An 18,894-nucleotide genomic window follows, 5' to 3' on the forward strand; every position below is an offset into this window, starting at 1 on the left:
CTGCTGTCTCGTTGCCACCTGCAGGTGGTCGGGAACATCTGTCTCCTCTGACGACATTCCCAATGCATTGTATGAGCTATTTAAGCTGCAGAATCCCAGACGCTGCACAGACGAGTCCATCTAGAGGCGCTGCCTCTCGCTCCATTCCCAGGAGGGTAAATCCGAATCTGAAGGCTCGCTGCTTCTTTCCTTAACGTGCCGGGGGACCATGGCCTCATTTCAGTGTTTGCTGGTACTTGCTGTTTGTATGAAAGGTGAGTTGTGAGCGAGCTGGCGTGGGATCAGTCCCAGGAACACCTACTCGTGGCTTCCTGCATCTCAGGGGCCACATTTATTTATCATTAAATATGGTGCACAATTGATGGAAACCGAACACTGGTAATTATACAGAGAGAAGGAAATAGAATTAGAATTCTTGAGACATAAGGAGAAGAGAACTGTGAGCTTCAGCCTCCTACAAGGTACTGTGCAAGAAAACCCGTGAGCTTACAATCCGGAGGATCCCTTATCATTGTATGCATTGAACCCCCTATGGTGGGACTGAGGGCTCCACACTTGCTACCAGGGTGGGAGTTGTTATTTATTAGATGGTGGGAGGTGGATGATTATATGCTTTATTATCTGGGATAGGTAGAGGGGTCAGATGATATAGGTTCTATGCAATTCGTCTGCTCATCCTCTTTAGTTCATGGACATACAATGCGTTATCAGAGGAGATGTCAGAGGACGCATTACTTGAGGGGGGTGTCAGAGGATGCATTACCTGAGGGGGTGGCTGAGGTTGCATTATCTGAGGGGGGTGTCAGAGGATACATTACCTGCGTTTGGTGGAAGGGGGTCAAATGATGCATTACCTGAGGGGGTGTCGGAGGATGCATTACCTGCGTTGGGGGAGAGGGGGGTCTCAAGATGCAAGCCTTATTACTTGGTGGAATGATCAGGGAACAAATGCCTTTTAATGATGGAATGAGGGCATAGACCCTATTCTATAGGGAGGTCAGGGGGCACAAGCTTTTAAGGGGTATTGGATTCCTTATTACCAGGGCTGGGGAGACACGGTTAGAGGATACCTGCCTTCTAGCTTGAGAGCAGAATATCCAATTTGCTGAATTCTTTTTATCATCATTGGCACTAATAGCTCTCCCTTGTCTTTCTGGTAACAATTCCCCATAACCCTCCCAGTGTGTGGCAATAAATACCCCTTTATCTTTTATCCTTTCAGTGTTGGCTTTCCCCTTGTCCACACGGCTCTCTGAGGGAGAGGAGAAGGTAAGAACCACCAACCCACAACTGTACACAGGGACATAAGGTGTGGGTGTATATAGCACTAGCAGAATATGGAATGTGGGTGTATATCATGGTAGTGCGATATGGGGTGTGGGTGTATATAGCGTTTGTGGGATATTGGGTGTGGGTGTTTATAGCGGTAGTGGGATATAGGGTGTTCGGTGTATATAACGGTAGTGGGATATGGGGTGTTGGGTGTATCTAGCTGTAGATATGGGGTGTTGGGTGTATCTCGCGGTAGATATGGAGTGTTGGGTGTATCTAGCTGTAGATATGGGGTGTTGGGTGTATCTCACTGTAGATATGGGGTGTTGGGTGTATCTCACTGTAGATATGGAGTGTTGGGTGTATCTGGCGGTAGATATAGGATGTTGGGTGCATATAGCTGTAGATATGGGGTGTTGGGTGTATCTCGCTGTAGATATAGAGGGTTGTGTGTATCTGGCTGTAGATATAGGATGTTGGGTGCATATAGCTGTAGATATGGGGAGTTGGGTGTATCGTGCTGTAGATGTGGGGTATTGGGTGTATCTAGCTGTAGATATGGAGTGTTGGGTGTATCTCACTGTAGATATGGGGTGTTGGGTGTATCTCACTGTAGATATGGAGTGTTGGGTGTATCTGGCTGTAGATATAGGATGTTGGGTGCATATAGCTGTAGATATGGGGAGTTGGGTGTATCGTGCTGTAGATGTGGGGTATTGGGTGTATCTAGCTGTAGATATAGAGTGTTGGGTGTATCTCACTGTAGATATGAGGTGTTGGGTGTATCTCACTGTAGATATGGGGTGTTGGGCGTATCTTGCTTTAGATATGGGGTGTTGGGTGTATCTTGCTTTAGATATGGGGTATTGGGTGTATCTCGCTGTAGATATGGGGTGTTGGGTGTATCTTGCTGTAGATATGGGGTATTGGGTGTATCTAGCTGTAGATATGGGGTGTTGGGTGTATCTCGCTGTAGATATGGGGTATTGGGTGTATCTTGCTGTAGATATGGGGTATTGGGTGTATCTCGCTGTAGATATGGGGTGTTGGGTGTATCTTGCTGTAGATATGGGGTATTGGGTGTATCTAGCTGTAGATATGGGGTGTTGGGTGTATCTCGCTGTAGATATGGGGTATTGGGTGTATCTAGCTGTAGATATGGGGTGTTGGGTGTATCTTGCTGTACATATGGGGTTTTGGGTGTATCTTGCTGTAGATATGGAGTGTTGGGTGTATCTAGCTGTATGGGTGTATATAGCTGTAGATATGGGGTGTTGGGTGTATTTTGCTGTAGATATGGAGTGTTGGGTGTATCTAGCTGTAGATATGGGGTGTTGGGTGTATCTCGCTGTAGATATGGGGTATTGGGTGTATCTCGCTGTAGATATGGGATATTGGGTGTATCTCGCTGTAGATATGGGGTGTTGGGTGTATCTCGCTGTAGATATGGGGTGTTGGGTGTATCTCGCTGTAGATATGGGGTGTTTGGTGCATTTCGCTGTAGATATAGGGTGTTGGGTGTATCTTGCTGTAGATATGGGGTGTTGGGTGTATCTTGCTGTAGATATGGAGTGTTGGGTGTATCTAGCTGTAGATATGGAGTGTTGGGTGTATCTAGTTGTAGATATGGGGTGTTGGGTGTATCTCGCTGTAGATATGGGGTGTTGGGTGTATCCCGCTGTAGATATGGGGTGTTGGGTGTATCTAGCTGTAGATATGGGGTGTTGGGTCTATCTAGCTGTAGATATGGGGTGTTGGGTGTATCTCGCTGTAGATATGGGGTGTTTGGTGCATTTCGCTGTAGATATAGGGTGTTGGGTGTATCTTGCTGTAGATATGGGGTGTTGGGTGTATCTTGCTGTAGATATGGAGTGTTGGGTGTATCTAGTTGTAGATATGGAGTGTTGGGTGTATCTAGTTGTAGATATGGGGTGTTGGGTGTATCTCGCTGTAGATATGGGGTGTTGGGTGTATCCCGCTGTAGATATGGGGTGTTGGGTGTATCTAGCTGTAGATATGGGGTGTTGGGTCTATCTAGCTGTAGATATGGGGTGTTGGGTGTATCTCGCTGTAGATATGGGGTGTTGGGTGTATCTCGCTGTAGATATGGGGTGTTTGGTGTATCTCGCTGTAGATATGGGGTGTTTGGTGTATCTCGCTGTAGATATGGGGTGTTCGGTGTATCTCGCTGTAGATTTGGGGTGTTTGGTGTATTTCTCTGTAGATATGGAGTGTTGAGTGTATCTGGCTGTAGATATGGGGTGTTGGGTGTATCTCGCTGTAGATATGGGGTGTTGGGTGCATCTCGCTGTAGATATGGGGTGTTTGGTGTATCTCGCTGTAGATATGGGGTGTTTGGTGTATCTCGCTGTAGATATGGGGTGTTCGGTGTATCTCGCTGTAGATTTGGGTTGTTTGGTGTATTTCGCTGTAGATATGGAGTGTTGAGTGTATCTCGCTGTAGATATGGGGTGTTCGGTGTATCTCGCTGTAGATATGGGGTGTTGGTGTTGGGTATAGCTCTAGCTCTGAATCCAGCGTTGCTTTATTGCATGTTATTCATTATTCTTGCCTTTTATTAAGTTACATGTATTATGTATGGCCTTTATTAAATTACATTTATTATTCATCAATGTAGTAGAATCTATATTAACTATGCCGGGGCCAGGAGCTTGCAAAGAGCATTAAGATCAGGGAGCTCTCCGGCTGTACTATAAATCTCACAATTCTCAGACACCATTTGTTGAATCCCATAGGTCCAGGTTTACATTTATTATCTCAGACTGAACCCATTCTGAATGACAAGTTTAAAATGTTTAGGGCCATTACAGCTACAATAACTAACAGCATGGGGCACCACAGGTGACATTGTCCTACCCATTTGAAGTCTTGAAGAGAATTACAGTTTATGTGGGAATACATTGTAGGTAAATAGTTTCTTACCAAACTACTTAACACCAAAACCAGCTACAGTTTCTATAAATAAGACTCACAAATACTTTCTAGCAGGTATCTCCCTGCTCCCATCCCCTCCACGATGTCAATGTATTAATATTTATTATCTATAAACAAGCCCTGATGTGTCCTGTCCTCCATTAAGGGAGTATAACTTTGAGGTAAAACTCTCGACTGTGCTGCAAAATATTCTATTGTTTTATCAGTGCTCGGTAATATGTTACACCTTTATAAATAATCAATAATCCTACCTACTTTCAATGCTGATTGAATTGTGACCCTTTTATAAAGATATTCAGCAGGTTAGCATTTTAGAGATTATAAGGTATCCCGGTCTAACAATACTTGAAACTACTTTAAAAATATTAGCTGAGAGGTGCAAATACTGTATTTGTAGCGCACAGTAAGTGCCACAAATTAATCTATAAAAATACTCGTCATTATAAATTCCATAAAGAACTGCAGCTAATCGATGACTATGTGTTTTAGGTAACAAGATGCATTCTGGAAGTTCTGGCAGAGTCTCTGTCCAAACCCCACGCAGAGCAAGTGAGCGGAGATTGTCTCAGGATCCTTAAAGAAGGTAATGGTTGTGGTGTCCCTCTGGCTCTCTTCCCCCACTCCTGACCTGTTTACTGGCTTCACAATTACCAGTTCATGACATGGACCAAAGGTCAAGTCCCTCCGTCAATGCCCATCTCACTTGCTCTTGTGGACAATTTTCATGCTGAGAAACATACCTGATCTTAACTAAGGTTTCCACAATACAGAAAATGTTATGTGTGAGGTTGAAATAGGTTGACAAACCGTGTACAGCCAGTTGGATATATATGTTATGTAGCCAGGGTGTTTGCTAATGGTCCTTGTGTTTTCCAGATGAACGGGTCATATCGATGCTACGTCATCAACATTTGCTACGAGAATTGGAGGAGTTAGCTCATAAAGGTATTTATTGTTGGATAACAATAAATCTATATCTTATCAATCAGTTCTCTGTTGCATCCCCCCCCCCCCATCCAAGTGAAACTGCCACCATACCACCCCATCAACAACCTAACCTAACTTCTGCACCCATCTACACCTCCGCTACAATCTTCTCTTTGTCTCACCAAAACAAGCCTACCTACCATTAATGCACATATCAAAAGATTCTCTGTATCTTTCCTCTTCTGTCTGCCCTCTTTAACCTACTGCACCCAACCCCATACACCTCACCCCTTCATATCTCCTACTAAATACACTATTAGATACATTATCTAATCTGCTTCCAACCACCACCACCCTCAGCACTCTGTCTGCCCAATGGAGAGCACTATATTAAACAAGGTCTTTCCCATTTTTTTCAAACTTAGAAAAGTCTGCACACATGGAGCAGGAGAATATGGACACTAGTGAGGAAGATGAGTTGAGGAAGAGAGCAAATGAACAGAGTAAGAGAGGACCAGCTGCCAAGAGAGGTTCTGAGAGTGAAGAATCCAGAGAGCGTCAGGAAACAAAGGAGATTGAGAAGATGGAGAAGGTGGAGATAAAGGAGAAAGAGCGTGGGGAATCAGCAGAAGGCAAAAAAAATGAAATGCTTGAGGAAGATGAAGAGAAAAGAAGCCCAGCAGAAAAAAGAGGGAAGGAAGAAAGAAACTCCGGGAAGAAGAGGAGCGGTGAGGGAAGCCCAAAAAGAAATCCCAGTAAGAGATTCAATGATGGGGAGGTGGAGGACAGCTCAGAAGAGGATGAGGATGAGCAAGGGTTCCACGGAAACAACCATGGATGGTACCACAGCAACCATGATGACTGGGAGGAGAGGAAGCGAGGATCAGCAAAGAGAATGGCAGAAGATCCCAGTGAAGAAGAGACCGCACAATTTGAGACTGAAGACAAAGGTATTAAATACTTCAATTCCAAGACTCAAATGCAAGGCCACCATGGAGAAGGGAAAAGATACATGCATTATCCTGAGGAAGGTGAGGTGGCCAGAGAGAGGAGCCATCATGGACCAGAGGAGGGTGAAAGGTATTACCACAATGGAAGGCCTGAAAATCAGGAGGAACAAGAGGAAGAGAGAGAGCTGAAGGAGATGGAGGAACGAGAGGAACACAAAGCTGAGGTGAGAAGGTGGTAGGGCTATTTTGAATTATTTGTGAATAACCACATAGAAGGGTAATACCAAAAACTTATTGCTCAATCAGTAATAGAAGGGGTTATAGCAGTACTAGTTATGGCGCCAGGAGTGACCTGGAGCCCTCTCATGTAATTAGTTTAACCATTTGCTAATAATTTGACAACTTACCTAGGCTGCGCTGGCCACTTGTCACTTCCTCAATATTGTTGAATGGGTAAGACAGTGACAGGCAACAGAGGGTTGTAGTCAATGGAGTATATTCGAAGCATGGGCTTGTCACCAGTAGGGTACCTCAGGGATCTGTACTTGGACCCATTCTCTTTAATATTTTTATTAGTGATATTGCAGAAGGTCTTGATGGTAAGGTATGTATTTTTGCTGATGATACTAAGTTATGTAACAGGGTTGATGTTCCAGGAGGGATAAGCCAAATGGCTAATGATTTAGGTAAACTAGAAACATGGTCAGAGTTGTGGCAACTGACATTTAATGTGGATAAGTGCAAGATAATGCATCTCGGACGTAAAAACCCAAGGGCAGAGTGCAGAATATTTGATAGAGTCCTAACCTCAACATCTGAGGAAAGGGATTTAGGGGTGATTATTTCTGATGACTTAAAGGTAGGCAGACCATGTTATAGAGCAGCAGGAAATGCTAGCAGAATGCTTGGTTGTATAGGGAGAGATATTAGCAGTAGAAAGAGGGAAGTGCTCATGCCATTGTACAGAACACTGGTGAGACCTCACTTGGAGTATTATACGCAGTACTGGAGACCGTATCTTCAGAAGGATATTGATACTTTAGAGAGAGTTCAGAGAAGGGCTACTAAACTGGTTCGTGGATTGCAGGATAAAACTTACCAGGGAAGGTTAAAGGATCTTAACATGTATAGCTTGGAGGAAAGACGAGACAGGGGGAATATGATAGAAACATTTAAATACATAAAGGGAATCAACACAGTAAAGGAGGAGACCATATTTAAAAGAAGAAAACCTACCACAACAAGAGGACATAGTCTTAAATTAGAGGGACAAAGGTTTAAAAATAATATCAGGAAGTATTACTTTACTGAGAGGGTAGTGGATGCATGGAATAGCCTTCCAGCTGAAGTGGTAGATGTTAACACAGTGAAGGAGTTTAAGCATGCGTGGGATAGGCATAAGGCTATCCTAACTATAAGATAAGGCCAGGGACTAATGAAAGTATTTAGAAAATTGGGCAGACTAGATGGGCCGAATGGTTCTTATCTGCTGTCACATTGTATGTTTCTCATTAACAGCCAGAAACTCATGCTATAATGGTTATAGTACTTTGAGTGTTTCTTTAAAGAACCTGGCTAAATGAATGATAATTGTCACCGCCATTGTCAGCATGACTCAGTCATAACTTTTCCAATAAAAACAGTCCACAAAACACACCAGTAACTGGACACAATCTGATGGCAGCAGCCCAATGGCAGCTTATCAGAGGGACATTGATACAACATTACATCAAGCAGTGAGAGCTCACATATAACTGTCTGGATTCACTTCCAGCCACTCCTATAGCATCGAAGAACCCCCAGAGACCCAAGTCATACTAGACAATAGAGAATCATCATTATTATTATTTGCTTTGTTTTATTATTGTGAAGGATGTAATACACTGTCTATGAGCAGGCCGGACTGGCCATCGAGCACACCGGGCAAATGCCCGGTGGGCCGCGGTGGCCATGGGCCGAGGCCTGCATGGGAGGTCCCAGGATCTCTCTTGACGGTCTATGCAGGGCCGGCACTATCCGAGCGCCGGCCCCGCTGTTTTCCATGACGGGGTGGTGGGGAGATCAAAGATCTCCCTCACCACCCCACTTGGACAGACATGTGGCTGGGGAGGGAGGGAGAGGACCCGGCGGAGCTCTATCTTGCAGCTCCGCCTGGTTCCTCTCGCGAGAGTGAACTCTAGCTCGCAGGCTAGAGTTAACTCACCACTGGACCACCAGGGATGGTGTAATAGTGCCTGAACCCCCCCTCCCAGATACCACCATGTCGGTCTCCCCCCCCCCCCCCTCTCTCCCAGGCTAAAGGTAAGAAGGGAGGGGGGGATACAATGCCTGCTTAATTTTATTTTTATTTTTTATCCCCCAAACACACACAATCCTTTCTAATATTCACACATAGCACTCTCACACACAGCACTCTCACACCCATCACACATAGCATTCTCACACAGAGCACTCTCACACCCATCACACACAGCACTCTCACACCCATCACACAGCATCCATCGCACACACATACTGCATCCTTCACATACACACATCCCTCGCAGACACCCACTACACCAAACACACACACAATACTTCCGAACATATTTATATTTTTTTTATATATATATATATATATATATATATATACACACACACTACAGCACCCCTCACACACATACTGCACTCCTAAACACATTATGTTCCACACACTATATCCCTTACCCAACTCTGGATCATATACACACACTAGATCCCTTTATACACTCTGAATCCGTTATATACACACACTCACTAGATCTCCTACACATTCTGGGTCCTTGAAACACACACTAGACTCCTGTATACACACACTGCGCCATCTACACACACACATACTACATTACTAAAATACACACTCTGGATCCCTTATAAACACACTAGTTTCATTGTAAACAAACACATACTACACCCCGAAACACACACTCTCTACAACCCCAACAAACACTACATAACCTATATATATACACACACACACACACACACTATATAGTGTATGTACACACTTACTACATCCCCTATACACACATTCTCTACAGCCCCTAGCCATATATGCATTACATTACACAAAAAACACAACACGACTAAAACCGACCTTTTTACACAATACCACACCACAATCAGCTCACTCTGCACACACACAATCCCACAAGCAGGATCCAAACACATGCACAATGCTCTTTCCTGGCCCTTTTGTCTCCGGGTATCCATTTATAGAGACACCAGAGACAAGTTGCAAGGAAACACAGTGCAAGCATGTTATTACATTTGCTTGCACTGTGCAGAACAAATGCAGGGCTTTTTTTTCTCATGCTAGAGCTCTTTAGCAGAGCTCTGCGCATGGTCTGCCCTGGAAGAGCATTGAACCAACATGCTCACTTTGAGAGGGGGCGTGTTTGTCATTGGTGATGATGAAACACACCCTGTCTGTCCCGCCCCCTTCTTAGTGGGCCGTTGTGATAAAAAAATGCCCGGGACGAATTTTTCTCCCAATCCGGCCCTGTCTATGAGTGTATTAACCCTTAACCACCCCAATAACCCTCCATTGGACCATTTCACAATACAATATAATGTGTTGTTATTTGTTAACACAGTCCATTAACTCTTAATCTGTGTCCATAGACACCAGAATGACCAGCTTACAATGGGTGGGCCTCTCCTGCTTTAAAATTGGCTGGCTTCATACGCTGCCATTGGTCCTGCTGTTTAGATGCGCAATGAAAGAAGCACAGCATTGTGGCATATGTTACGTGATCTAGAATGTATTATGTCTGTTTCCTGTAATAAAGACACTGTTTTGATATGTGGAATTAAATGGTTTATTTGATATCATGGAATAAGCTCTCGTACGCAAGAAGTCATGGAAGTGCCAAAAGTGAAAACAGTATGTCACAGGGACTGCGTGCATCTGAGAGACCAACTATGGTGTCACTAAAGACTTTATTCACTAAATAATAAAATTTTAAGACCAATTAGCTGGAAAAATCTCCAATTCAACTTCAATTTTAATGCTCTACAATTCACTGTTCAATGAATAAGCCCTAAAACGAGAGAGAGAGAGAGTGTGTGTGTGTGTGAGCATGTGCGCGCGCGTGCGTGTCTGTCTGAACAAAGAGATTGATAACAGACAAAAAAAAGAAACACAAGTTTTGGAAGCTCTACCTGCAAGCCTACAAACTTATAGAATTTTTTTTTAAAAAATTAGACAAATTAAAATGCATAAATACAGAGTCTTGGGTCATGAGATGAACAAACAGATACAGATGGAAAATATTGGGGCATGAGAAGAATTAACAGATAGAGATGGAAGCTCTTAGGGAATGAGAAGAACAGGCAGATAGAGATGCAAAATATCGGGTCTTAAGAAGAACAAACAGATAGGGGGTCATAAGAAGAATGGAGAAAAGTGCTGAGGGATAGAGAGTCGCAGGAATGTGGGTCACACGCAGACTTTTGGACACACGAACAGCCATGAATTCAGAAAAGCATGGTTTGTTAGTTGAAACTGGTTAGTCCAGCTCTTCTCATGTGTCAGGATCATAAAAACCTTTAGTTTCATAAACATCGAAGATGAATGGAAAATTACATTTACAGAGAACTAGATAACCTCCATTACGTTCAAATTTGTGTGCTTGCCATTAGTAATTTTTGTCTTGACACCATTTGCAACCATTATGGATAGAGCTGAAATACTGGACCTTGATACCTGCTGTAATCACACCTTTAAATAGCAGCAAACAGTTTGTGTTTGTTCTTTGGAGAATCCGGCCTATAGCGTTAGAGCAGGACTTTCGTCTCATGAACCAAAGCCTGAGATTTAGGGTGTGACTAGTAAACATATTTTGGTAGTTGAAACAAAGTCTGTAATGTCACAGAAAATCCTTTGTCCATTTTTTTGTATGAGTTGTATGATGTTCACAGTTAACAGTATTCTGTGCTTTCTCCACAGGAGCAGGACCTGCAGGAGGTGGAGAGAGAGCTGAGGAAAACTGCAGAGAGATTACAGCAGCTGCGCCAAGGTTGACCCTAAAGCTAGTGCTTAACCTTGCGTCTTCCTTGTCCACTTTCCACTATCCTGTGTACATACATAATTTCTGATCTTCCAAGGCTGGCTTTATACTGTTAGAAGACATAAAGCCAATCCTCTTGTGGCTTAGCTTTGAGTGAGCTTCACATAAAATGTTTGGGCTCTAGCTGGGTAGAAGGAAAAAAAAAAAAGTCCAAAACCCCCCAAAGCATCCCATTACATGTGGTAAGACCCTGGGCTAGGTCGGCCTGTGACTGTCCTAGAAGGTGGCCAGCAGAACATGTAGGGACGTCAGGCTGCAACCACAGACATAGGATCATTGAATATCTTCTCCTGCTCCAAGTAGACTCTATCCAGCACACATTCCTTAGTTTGAGAATTTTTAAAATCTTTTATTTGTTGTAAACTGGCTGCATCGTTCTGTCTGGGGCTGCAGGCGGGATGTTTTCTTGGTTCTTAATGCGGGGAAGTTTTCCTACATGTACATTTCTATAATGTGAGGTCATTTGCTCTCAGTATTGTTTGCCGTAATAACCAATAAAAAACAAACAAAAAAACAATGAACATTTGATATCGGAGAACTCATAATGTGGAGGGAGTGGGGGGACACAGAAAAAAAGAGTTATGCCTCCTTTTTCTCAATTAAAAAGACCATATTAGCATTGATCTGTAATCCCACCTGACCCTTCATCATGTCAGTTAGGTGAAAAGGCCTCGGCCAATAAAGGGAAGCACACAAGTAAGTCCAAGGACGGAGCTTCTGGAAGGAGAAAGCCATATTATACCCTGCAGCTCTTCCCTTGGAAGATTCATTTACCTACTAATTCTGTCACCAGTCATCCGAAAGGTTGGGGGTACACAAATTAAAATAGGGGGTATCGGGGAGGCTATTTTTATATGGATCTGCTAAAGCTGAGTCTGCCACCCAGGAGTTTGAGGGAGCAGGTCCTCGCAGGGTCTGGGGAGCTTCTGCAGGGGGGTCTGGGGATGGCTCCTTGGGATCTTCAAAGAGTTTTTCCACATGAGAGAGGAGAGCTTGAAAGAACTCGGGGACCCCTTCATAACCTAGAAAGGAAATAAAAAGGTTGAGGGATCTATCTTCTTTCCCAAAAAGAACCTGCCTTCACTACGGGAGAGCTGCTCCACAACAAACACTGCATGCAGAAACAACATATTAGGAGAGATATTGGCACTACTGGCACATATATTGCTTTGGGTTATAAGGACCAGGCTGATATCCAGAGGGACCAGGAATAATACAGATTTATTTTTCAAAAATGTAAAATTATATTTTTCACGAAAGTAAGAATTGTTGGGAATTCAAAGTGAATTTCAATTTTAAGGACAAAATTGTTGACCTGTAAAAATTCTCTACGTCAGCTATGCTTCCATTTTGTCCATTTTGGTTTTAAATATGAAGTTCGTGAAATAGCCTCAATATTTGTTCTATCCAGGGAGGACACAAAGCTCTGAACCAACAGATTTCTTTCTTGTTCAATTCCAAGTAAAGTTCCCCACCTAGTGGCCAAAATCCACAATGACAGCTTCAAGCTGTATGTGCGCCTTAGACTTCTAATTAAACTTCAGTGTGCCTTTAGGAGATTTTGCTAAAGACTAAATTGGTGGGCTTGTGGAACTCTTGGTTTGGGAACATAAATTAGGTTGACATGGGGCATATAGTAATAGAATGAGGGGTTCTCCAAATATTTGAGGTCATTATATTGAACACCACGTGGCTCATTATAATAATTATCCCATCCTGAATCATCACCATACAAAGTGGGAATATCCTTCAGCACACGCCTGGTATTGTAAGCCACACAGGAGTTATAATCGAACCTCTTTTACCAAGCTGGGTTATTTAAAAATCCAAATCCTCCGTGCCACCTATTCACTTTCTACGGAGTTACTGTGTTACCTGTCTCCTCTGACAGTACTCCTTATCTCCCGGAAAGACTTCTCTCTCATCATACCTGGAAATGCATTGACATCAATGACTGCACATCGGCCGCTCTGTGTATCGACGATAACATCCACTCCGAACAGCGACATACCAAGGGCCTCCTGGAGGCTCTGTACCACTTTTTTCACTATCGCTGCTGGTGGCGGGTGAACCTCTGGGCATGGCATCGCCTGGAAGGAGAGAATGGGGGATCACCGATATTGACCAATAAGTGAAGCCTTGGCTTGGACTTAGAAGCCATGGCAGCGGCTTACTGAATGTCAAGAAATGTCGGGCAGTTGGCGGAGTGAGGGCTCAGCTGCTTGGTCCATTTACTAGTGTGACAGTGACTCACTTGTGAGAGGTGGGAACAGGACTCAGCCTTGGAAACCTCATGACTGTTGAAGAAAATGGTCTTTTCATCTGGAAAGAAAAATGAGGGAAACCTCTTAGATGTACATGACATTTCACTGGTCATAAATGGTAGCAAGGAGACTGTTACAAGAATAAGACTCAAATCACTTTCCCACAACAGGACATTTCTTCTCAATTCAAAACTATTTAAAATGTCCCTCCTCTTCCCCTCTTTCATATTAAGAACTTTGCGCAGAGCGTTGCATCGAGGGTTCACTTCACTTATCTGTACAGAATCTTCTATATTATCAATCGTAGTGTGAAACATTTACCAAAATCAAATGTATGTTAATATTTCTAAAATGGCAAAATTTCAGGCAACCCTTCGTCAGATTAGGTGGCATTTTCAGTACAAGGGGTTTTAACATTTTTGCTGATCAATAAATATAACTAGCCAGCGCTATAATTACGCAGAGACTTGCAATTCTACATTACTTGTTAGGACACACTACGCTGCGTTAAAAACCCACTTTAAGGAATAAACCTATGGAAAGTTTTCTGTCAACCCAAACTGTTCTGTTTGGACCCCATTGGACATGAGAACCTTTCACCAAATATTTTCTGTGAAAATTAGATAGATAGACAAATAGGGTTTAATAAGTTATTCTTACCAAATATATCAAACCCCCACACCCCCTACCCCCAGCCAAAAAAAAAACACAACCCAAAATAAATATTTTTCATCTTCAGTGTTAGCTACACAGTACAAATTTATAAATGCAACACTTTTGTTTTTGCCCCCATTTTTCATGAGCTGAACTCAAAGATCTAAGACTTTTTCTATGTACACAAAAGGCCTATGTCTCTGTAACAGATCACCTGGCATCCCGACTTGGCACCTCTATCAACGGATGCTTCCTAGCTGACGCTAAGGACTATAAGCACCGCACCGGACACCACAGGCACAGCAGACTCCACAACTGCCTTAACTTAACTGGAATTTCGCCGTCTTCCTTCCACCCTGTATGAACCTCTGGCATCCAGGACTGTGTGGGAAAGACCTCTCTTCCAGGAGAGCGTAGCAGGAACAGCTCTTAGAAGAGCTAGTGATTAGAGCCCAGGGGGGTATAAAGAGTATAGCAATCCCCACTGTTCCCCTCCAATCAAGAGACAAGACTACGTGTTGAGGGTCAAACAGGAACTCAATTTTAATGGAGGCACACTGGCCTTTTATGCAGGTTTCCCAACAAGGGTGATGCCCAGGTGGACCTTGTTGGGCACAGGGACACAAAGTGTACAAGCCAATAGAAACAATTTAACAATGAACAACACTCCCACATACAGTACACAATCCCTCCCTTCTACCTGTGATACAATTAAGGTATCATTAACTTAATTATCCCCAAACAGAAAAAAACGCATATTTATATAAAGTCCAATAAGTACCTCAAAATACAACATATCCCCATACATCCCCTGATAGCCCTGATCTGGGTGAACAACATATCTAACAATTGCCCAGATCAGATCAGGGGTTCAGGAATTTTATGGAAGTCATAGTTTTGCCCAGGTGCAGGCATGGTCCCAAAACAGTTCCATAGAATCATGGCAAAGTGCCGCTGGAGGACCGACCAGGCACTACGAGGTTTTCATGCTGAAAATAGTTCCAGGGCATTTGCGGCTAAGTCCACCTGAAGTCTATTCGTGGTTTTGGTCTATGCGAACATGATGGCCGAATGTCCAATGGCGGTCACTTTGACTGTTCGGGAGCTCGAAGAACCATTGTTTAAAGTCCCAATAGCCACATATAGGATCTCTCAACCACAATAAATTAAAGGGGCCATAGTCACAGGGTAAAAGGCTAGCAAGTAGTCCCCTCCAAACCCCAGTGGCTAAATGGCTTTCGTCACAGTCTCAAATATTGTTCATGAAGCTGTCTAAATCTGTGTTAGTGAGCACTTCTCCTTTGCCGAGATAATCCATCCACCTCACAGGTGTGGCATATCAAGATGCTGATTAGACAGCATGATTATTGCACATGTGTGCCTTAGGCTGGCCACAATAAAAGGCCACTCTAAAATATGCAGTTATACTGTATTGGGTTGGATACGGGGGGGGTCCGAAAAACCAGTCAGTATCTGGTGTGACCACCATTTGCCTCATGCAGTGCAACACATCTCCTTCGCATAGAGTTGATCAGGTTGTTGAATTATGGCCTGTGGAATGTTGGTCCACTCCTCTTCAATGGCTGTGCGAAGTTGCTGGATATTGGCAGGACCTGGAACACGCTGTATACACCGATCCAGAGCATCCCAAACATGCTCAATGGGTGACATGTCCGGTGAGTATTTTGGCCATGCAAGAACTGGGATGTTTTCAGCTTCCAGGATCTGTTGTGTACAGATCCTTGCAACATGGGGCCGTGCATTATCATGCTGCAACTTAAAGGGTGATGGTCGTGGATGAATGGCACAACAATGGGTCACAGTATCTCTGTGCATTCAAAATGCCATCATTAAAATGCACCTGTGTTCGTTGTCTATAGCATATGCCTGCCAATACCATAACCCCACCGCCACCATGGGCCACTCGATCCACAACGTTGACATCAGAAAACCGCTCACCCACACGACACCATACATGCTGTCTGCCATCTGCCCTGTACAGTGATAACCGTGATTCATCCGTGAAGAGAACACCTCTCCTGAGTGCCAGGTGCCATTGAATGTGAGCATTTGCCCATTCAAGTCGGTTACGACGATGAACTGAGGTCAAGTCGAGACCCTGATGAGGATGACAAGCATGCAGATGAGCTTCCCTGTGATGGTTTCTGACATTTTGTGCAGAAATTCTTTGGTTATGCAAACCGATTGTTGCAGCAGCTGTCCGGGTGGCTGGTCTTGGAGGTGAAGATGCTGGATGTGAAGGTCCTGGGCTGGTGTGGTTACACATGGTCTGCGGTTGTGAGGCAGTTCTCTGAAATGTCTTTGAAGACAGCTTATGGTAAAGAAATGAACATTCAATTCACGGGCAACAGCTCTGGTGGACATTCCTGCAGTCAGCAAGCCAATTGCACGCTCCTTCAAAACTTGCAACATCTGTGGCATTGTGCTGTGTAATAAAACTGCACATTTTAGAGTGGCCTTTTATTGTGGCCAGCCCAAGGCACACCTGTGCAATAATCATGCTGTCTAATCAGCATCTTGATATGCCACACCTGTGAGGTGGATGGATTATCTCAGCAAAGCAGAAGTGCTCACTAACACAGATTTAGGCATATTTGTGAACAATATTTGAGAGAAATACGCCTTTTGTGTACATAGAAAAAGTCTTAGATCTTTGAGTTTAGCTCATGAAAAATGGGGGCAAAAACAAAAGTGTTGCGTTTGTAAATTTTGTTTAGTGTATTTTATGTGACTAAAAGAAATTCAGCTAAAAACCCATTTTAATTCCCAGGATCCGGGATATAACACTGCCATATGGACAAAGGCACATGGGGGTTAAACACCTATAAAAGATGGTTCCAGGAGCTAATATTCAGACCCTGGACTTGTGTTTTTACTTTTGATTGTTCAATAAGACATATTAAAGGAACACTCCAAACACATAAAGCTTGCTAAGTGTTTAATGTGTGAGGATTTTTGTTTTATTTTATTAAAAGGCCAATTTCAGGTAGCTCAAAGCACCTGCCTTGCAAAGACTTCTAATTGAGCTGCTTTGGGAAGTCTGTGATTGGACAGCCACAGAAAGTCTGGCAGGGTAAAAAGGGGAGGGCTTGCAAATGCATTAGACTAGAGATCTGCAGCTATTCCATGACAAGATTTCATATAAAGGAAACATGCAATACAAACTACATGTATATTATACTTTGGGGGTATATCGACTAAACTGTTACACACATTTTTATATATATAATTTGTTTTAACCCCTTAAGACCGGAGGGCGTACTATTACGTCCTTTTAAAAGCGGCTCTAAACGCCGCAGGGCGTAATAGTACGCCCTCCGGTTTTTAGTAACTTACCCGGTCGCCGGCGGTCCCACGCCGGCGATCGCGGTTGGGGGGACTCCCAGGGAGCCCCCCCGCGGCAGATCTTCCTCCTCCGGTCCCTCCCGGTCATGTGAGAGTGAGGTCCTTGCGAGGACCTCACAATCACATGGCCGGGATAGCTGGCTGCAGCAATGCCAGCAGGGGGACTGCCTGTAATGACAGTTAGTTCCCCTGCTGGCTGAAAATCAAATTAAAATAAGTTCAAATAAGTGTAAAAAAAATATATATATACTTAGATCATATATATATATTATATATATATGATCTAAGTATATATATACACATATACACACACACACATACACCGTCTAGGTGTATTTTAATATTAATATATATATAATTATATATATATATTAATATCAAATTACACGTAGACTGATACTGATTAAATATATATATAATTATTGTTATATATATATTTATAAATAATATAAAAAAAATAAATATGTAAATACGTAAAAAAATAAAATAAAAAAAATAATTACAAATAAAATATTAAAAAATATATAGATGTGTTTTATTTTGTTCTAACTGTATTGTGATATTAATATATATATATTTATATCAAAATACACGTAGAACGAAATAATATATATATCTATATACATAAATATATACGTATATATCACTATATATATACCTATATATAAATAAAAATATAAAAAAAAAAAATATATATATATACGTATATATACACATATGTATATATATACATATATTAATTCTACACATATATTTATGTAATAATTTTACATAATTAGGTATCCTAATTAATTACAATTAGCGGGACCTGCCTGACAACCCATGCCGAAAGTATAGGGAATTTAATTTGCTAGCACTATATTTAACCCTATAACTTTCCAAGACACCATAAAACCTGTACATGGGGGGTACTGTTTTACTCGGGAGACTTCGCTGAACACAAATATTAGTGTTTCAAAACAGTAAAATGTATTACAACGATGATATCGCCAGTAAAAGTGACTTTTTTGCATTTTTCACGCACAAACAGCACTTACACGGACAATATTATTGCTGCAATACTTTTTACTGTTATGTTTTTACAAATATTTGTGTTCAGCGAAGTCTCCCGAGTACAACAGTACCCCTCATGTACAGGTTTTATGGTGTTTTCAAAAATTACAGCGTCAAATATAAGGCTTGTGTTTCATTTTTTTCACATTAAAATTCGCCAGATTGCTTACGTTGCCTTTATGACCCTATGGTAGCCCAAGAATGAAAATTACCCCTATGATGGCATACTATTTGCAATAGTAGACAACCCAAGGTATTGCAAATGGGGTATGTCCAGTCTTTTTTAGTAGCCACTTAGTCACAAACACTGGCCAAAATTGGTGTTTTTTGCATTTTTCACACACAAATACTAACGCTAACTTT

General features: G+C 42.6%; 3 protein-coding genes across 4 annotated transcripts in view; 1 reads left to right on the plus strand and 2 right to left on the minus strand.

Moving 5' to 3' along the window:
• On the plus strand, window positions 1-11,162 carry CCER2 (coiled-coil glutamate rich protein 2). The gene is made up of 6 exons (XM_063431229.1): window positions 1-254; window positions 1,223-1,269; window positions 4,717-4,810; window positions 5,104-5,172; window positions 5,580-6,328; window positions 11,074-11,162. Exons 1-6 carry the CDS (start codon window positions 209-211, stop codon window positions 11,146-11,148), a joined length of 1,080 nt encoding a protein of 359 aa, XP_063287299.1. The 5' UTR covers window positions 1-208; the 3' UTR covers window positions 11,149-11,162.
• The window catches only part of MRPS12 (mitochondrial ribosomal protein S12), a 295,484-nt gene that overhangs the window by 41,028 nt on the left and 235,562 nt on the right, over window positions 1-18,894 (minus strand). The gene's annotated exons all lie outside the window — the stretch shown is intronic.
• Window positions 9,930-18,894, minus strand: part of LOC134572329 (inositol-tetrakisphosphate 1-kinase-like) — a 26,989-nt gene continuing 18,024 nt past the window's right edge. The window contains exons 8-10 of the mRNA XM_063431228.1: window positions 13,449-13,516; window positions 13,125-13,284; window positions 9,930-12,216 (exon numbers count right to left, since the gene is read on the minus strand). Coding sequence (XP_063287298.1) covers window positions 11,981-12,216; window positions 13,125-13,284; window positions 13,449-13,516 — 464 coding nt within the window. The 3' untranslated portion in view covers window positions 9,930-11,980. The remainder of the gene's footprint in view (window positions 12,217-13,124; window positions 13,285-13,448; window positions 13,517-18,894) is intronic.

The sequence above is a fragment of the Pelobates fuscus genome, chromosome 9, assembly GCF_036172605.1.
Source record: "Pelobates fuscus isolate aPelFus1 chromosome 9, aPelFus1.pri, whole genome shotgun sequence".
NCBI classification, from domain to species: domain Eukaryota; kingdom Metazoa; phylum Chordata; class Amphibia; order Anura; family Pelobatidae; genus Pelobates; species Pelobates fuscus.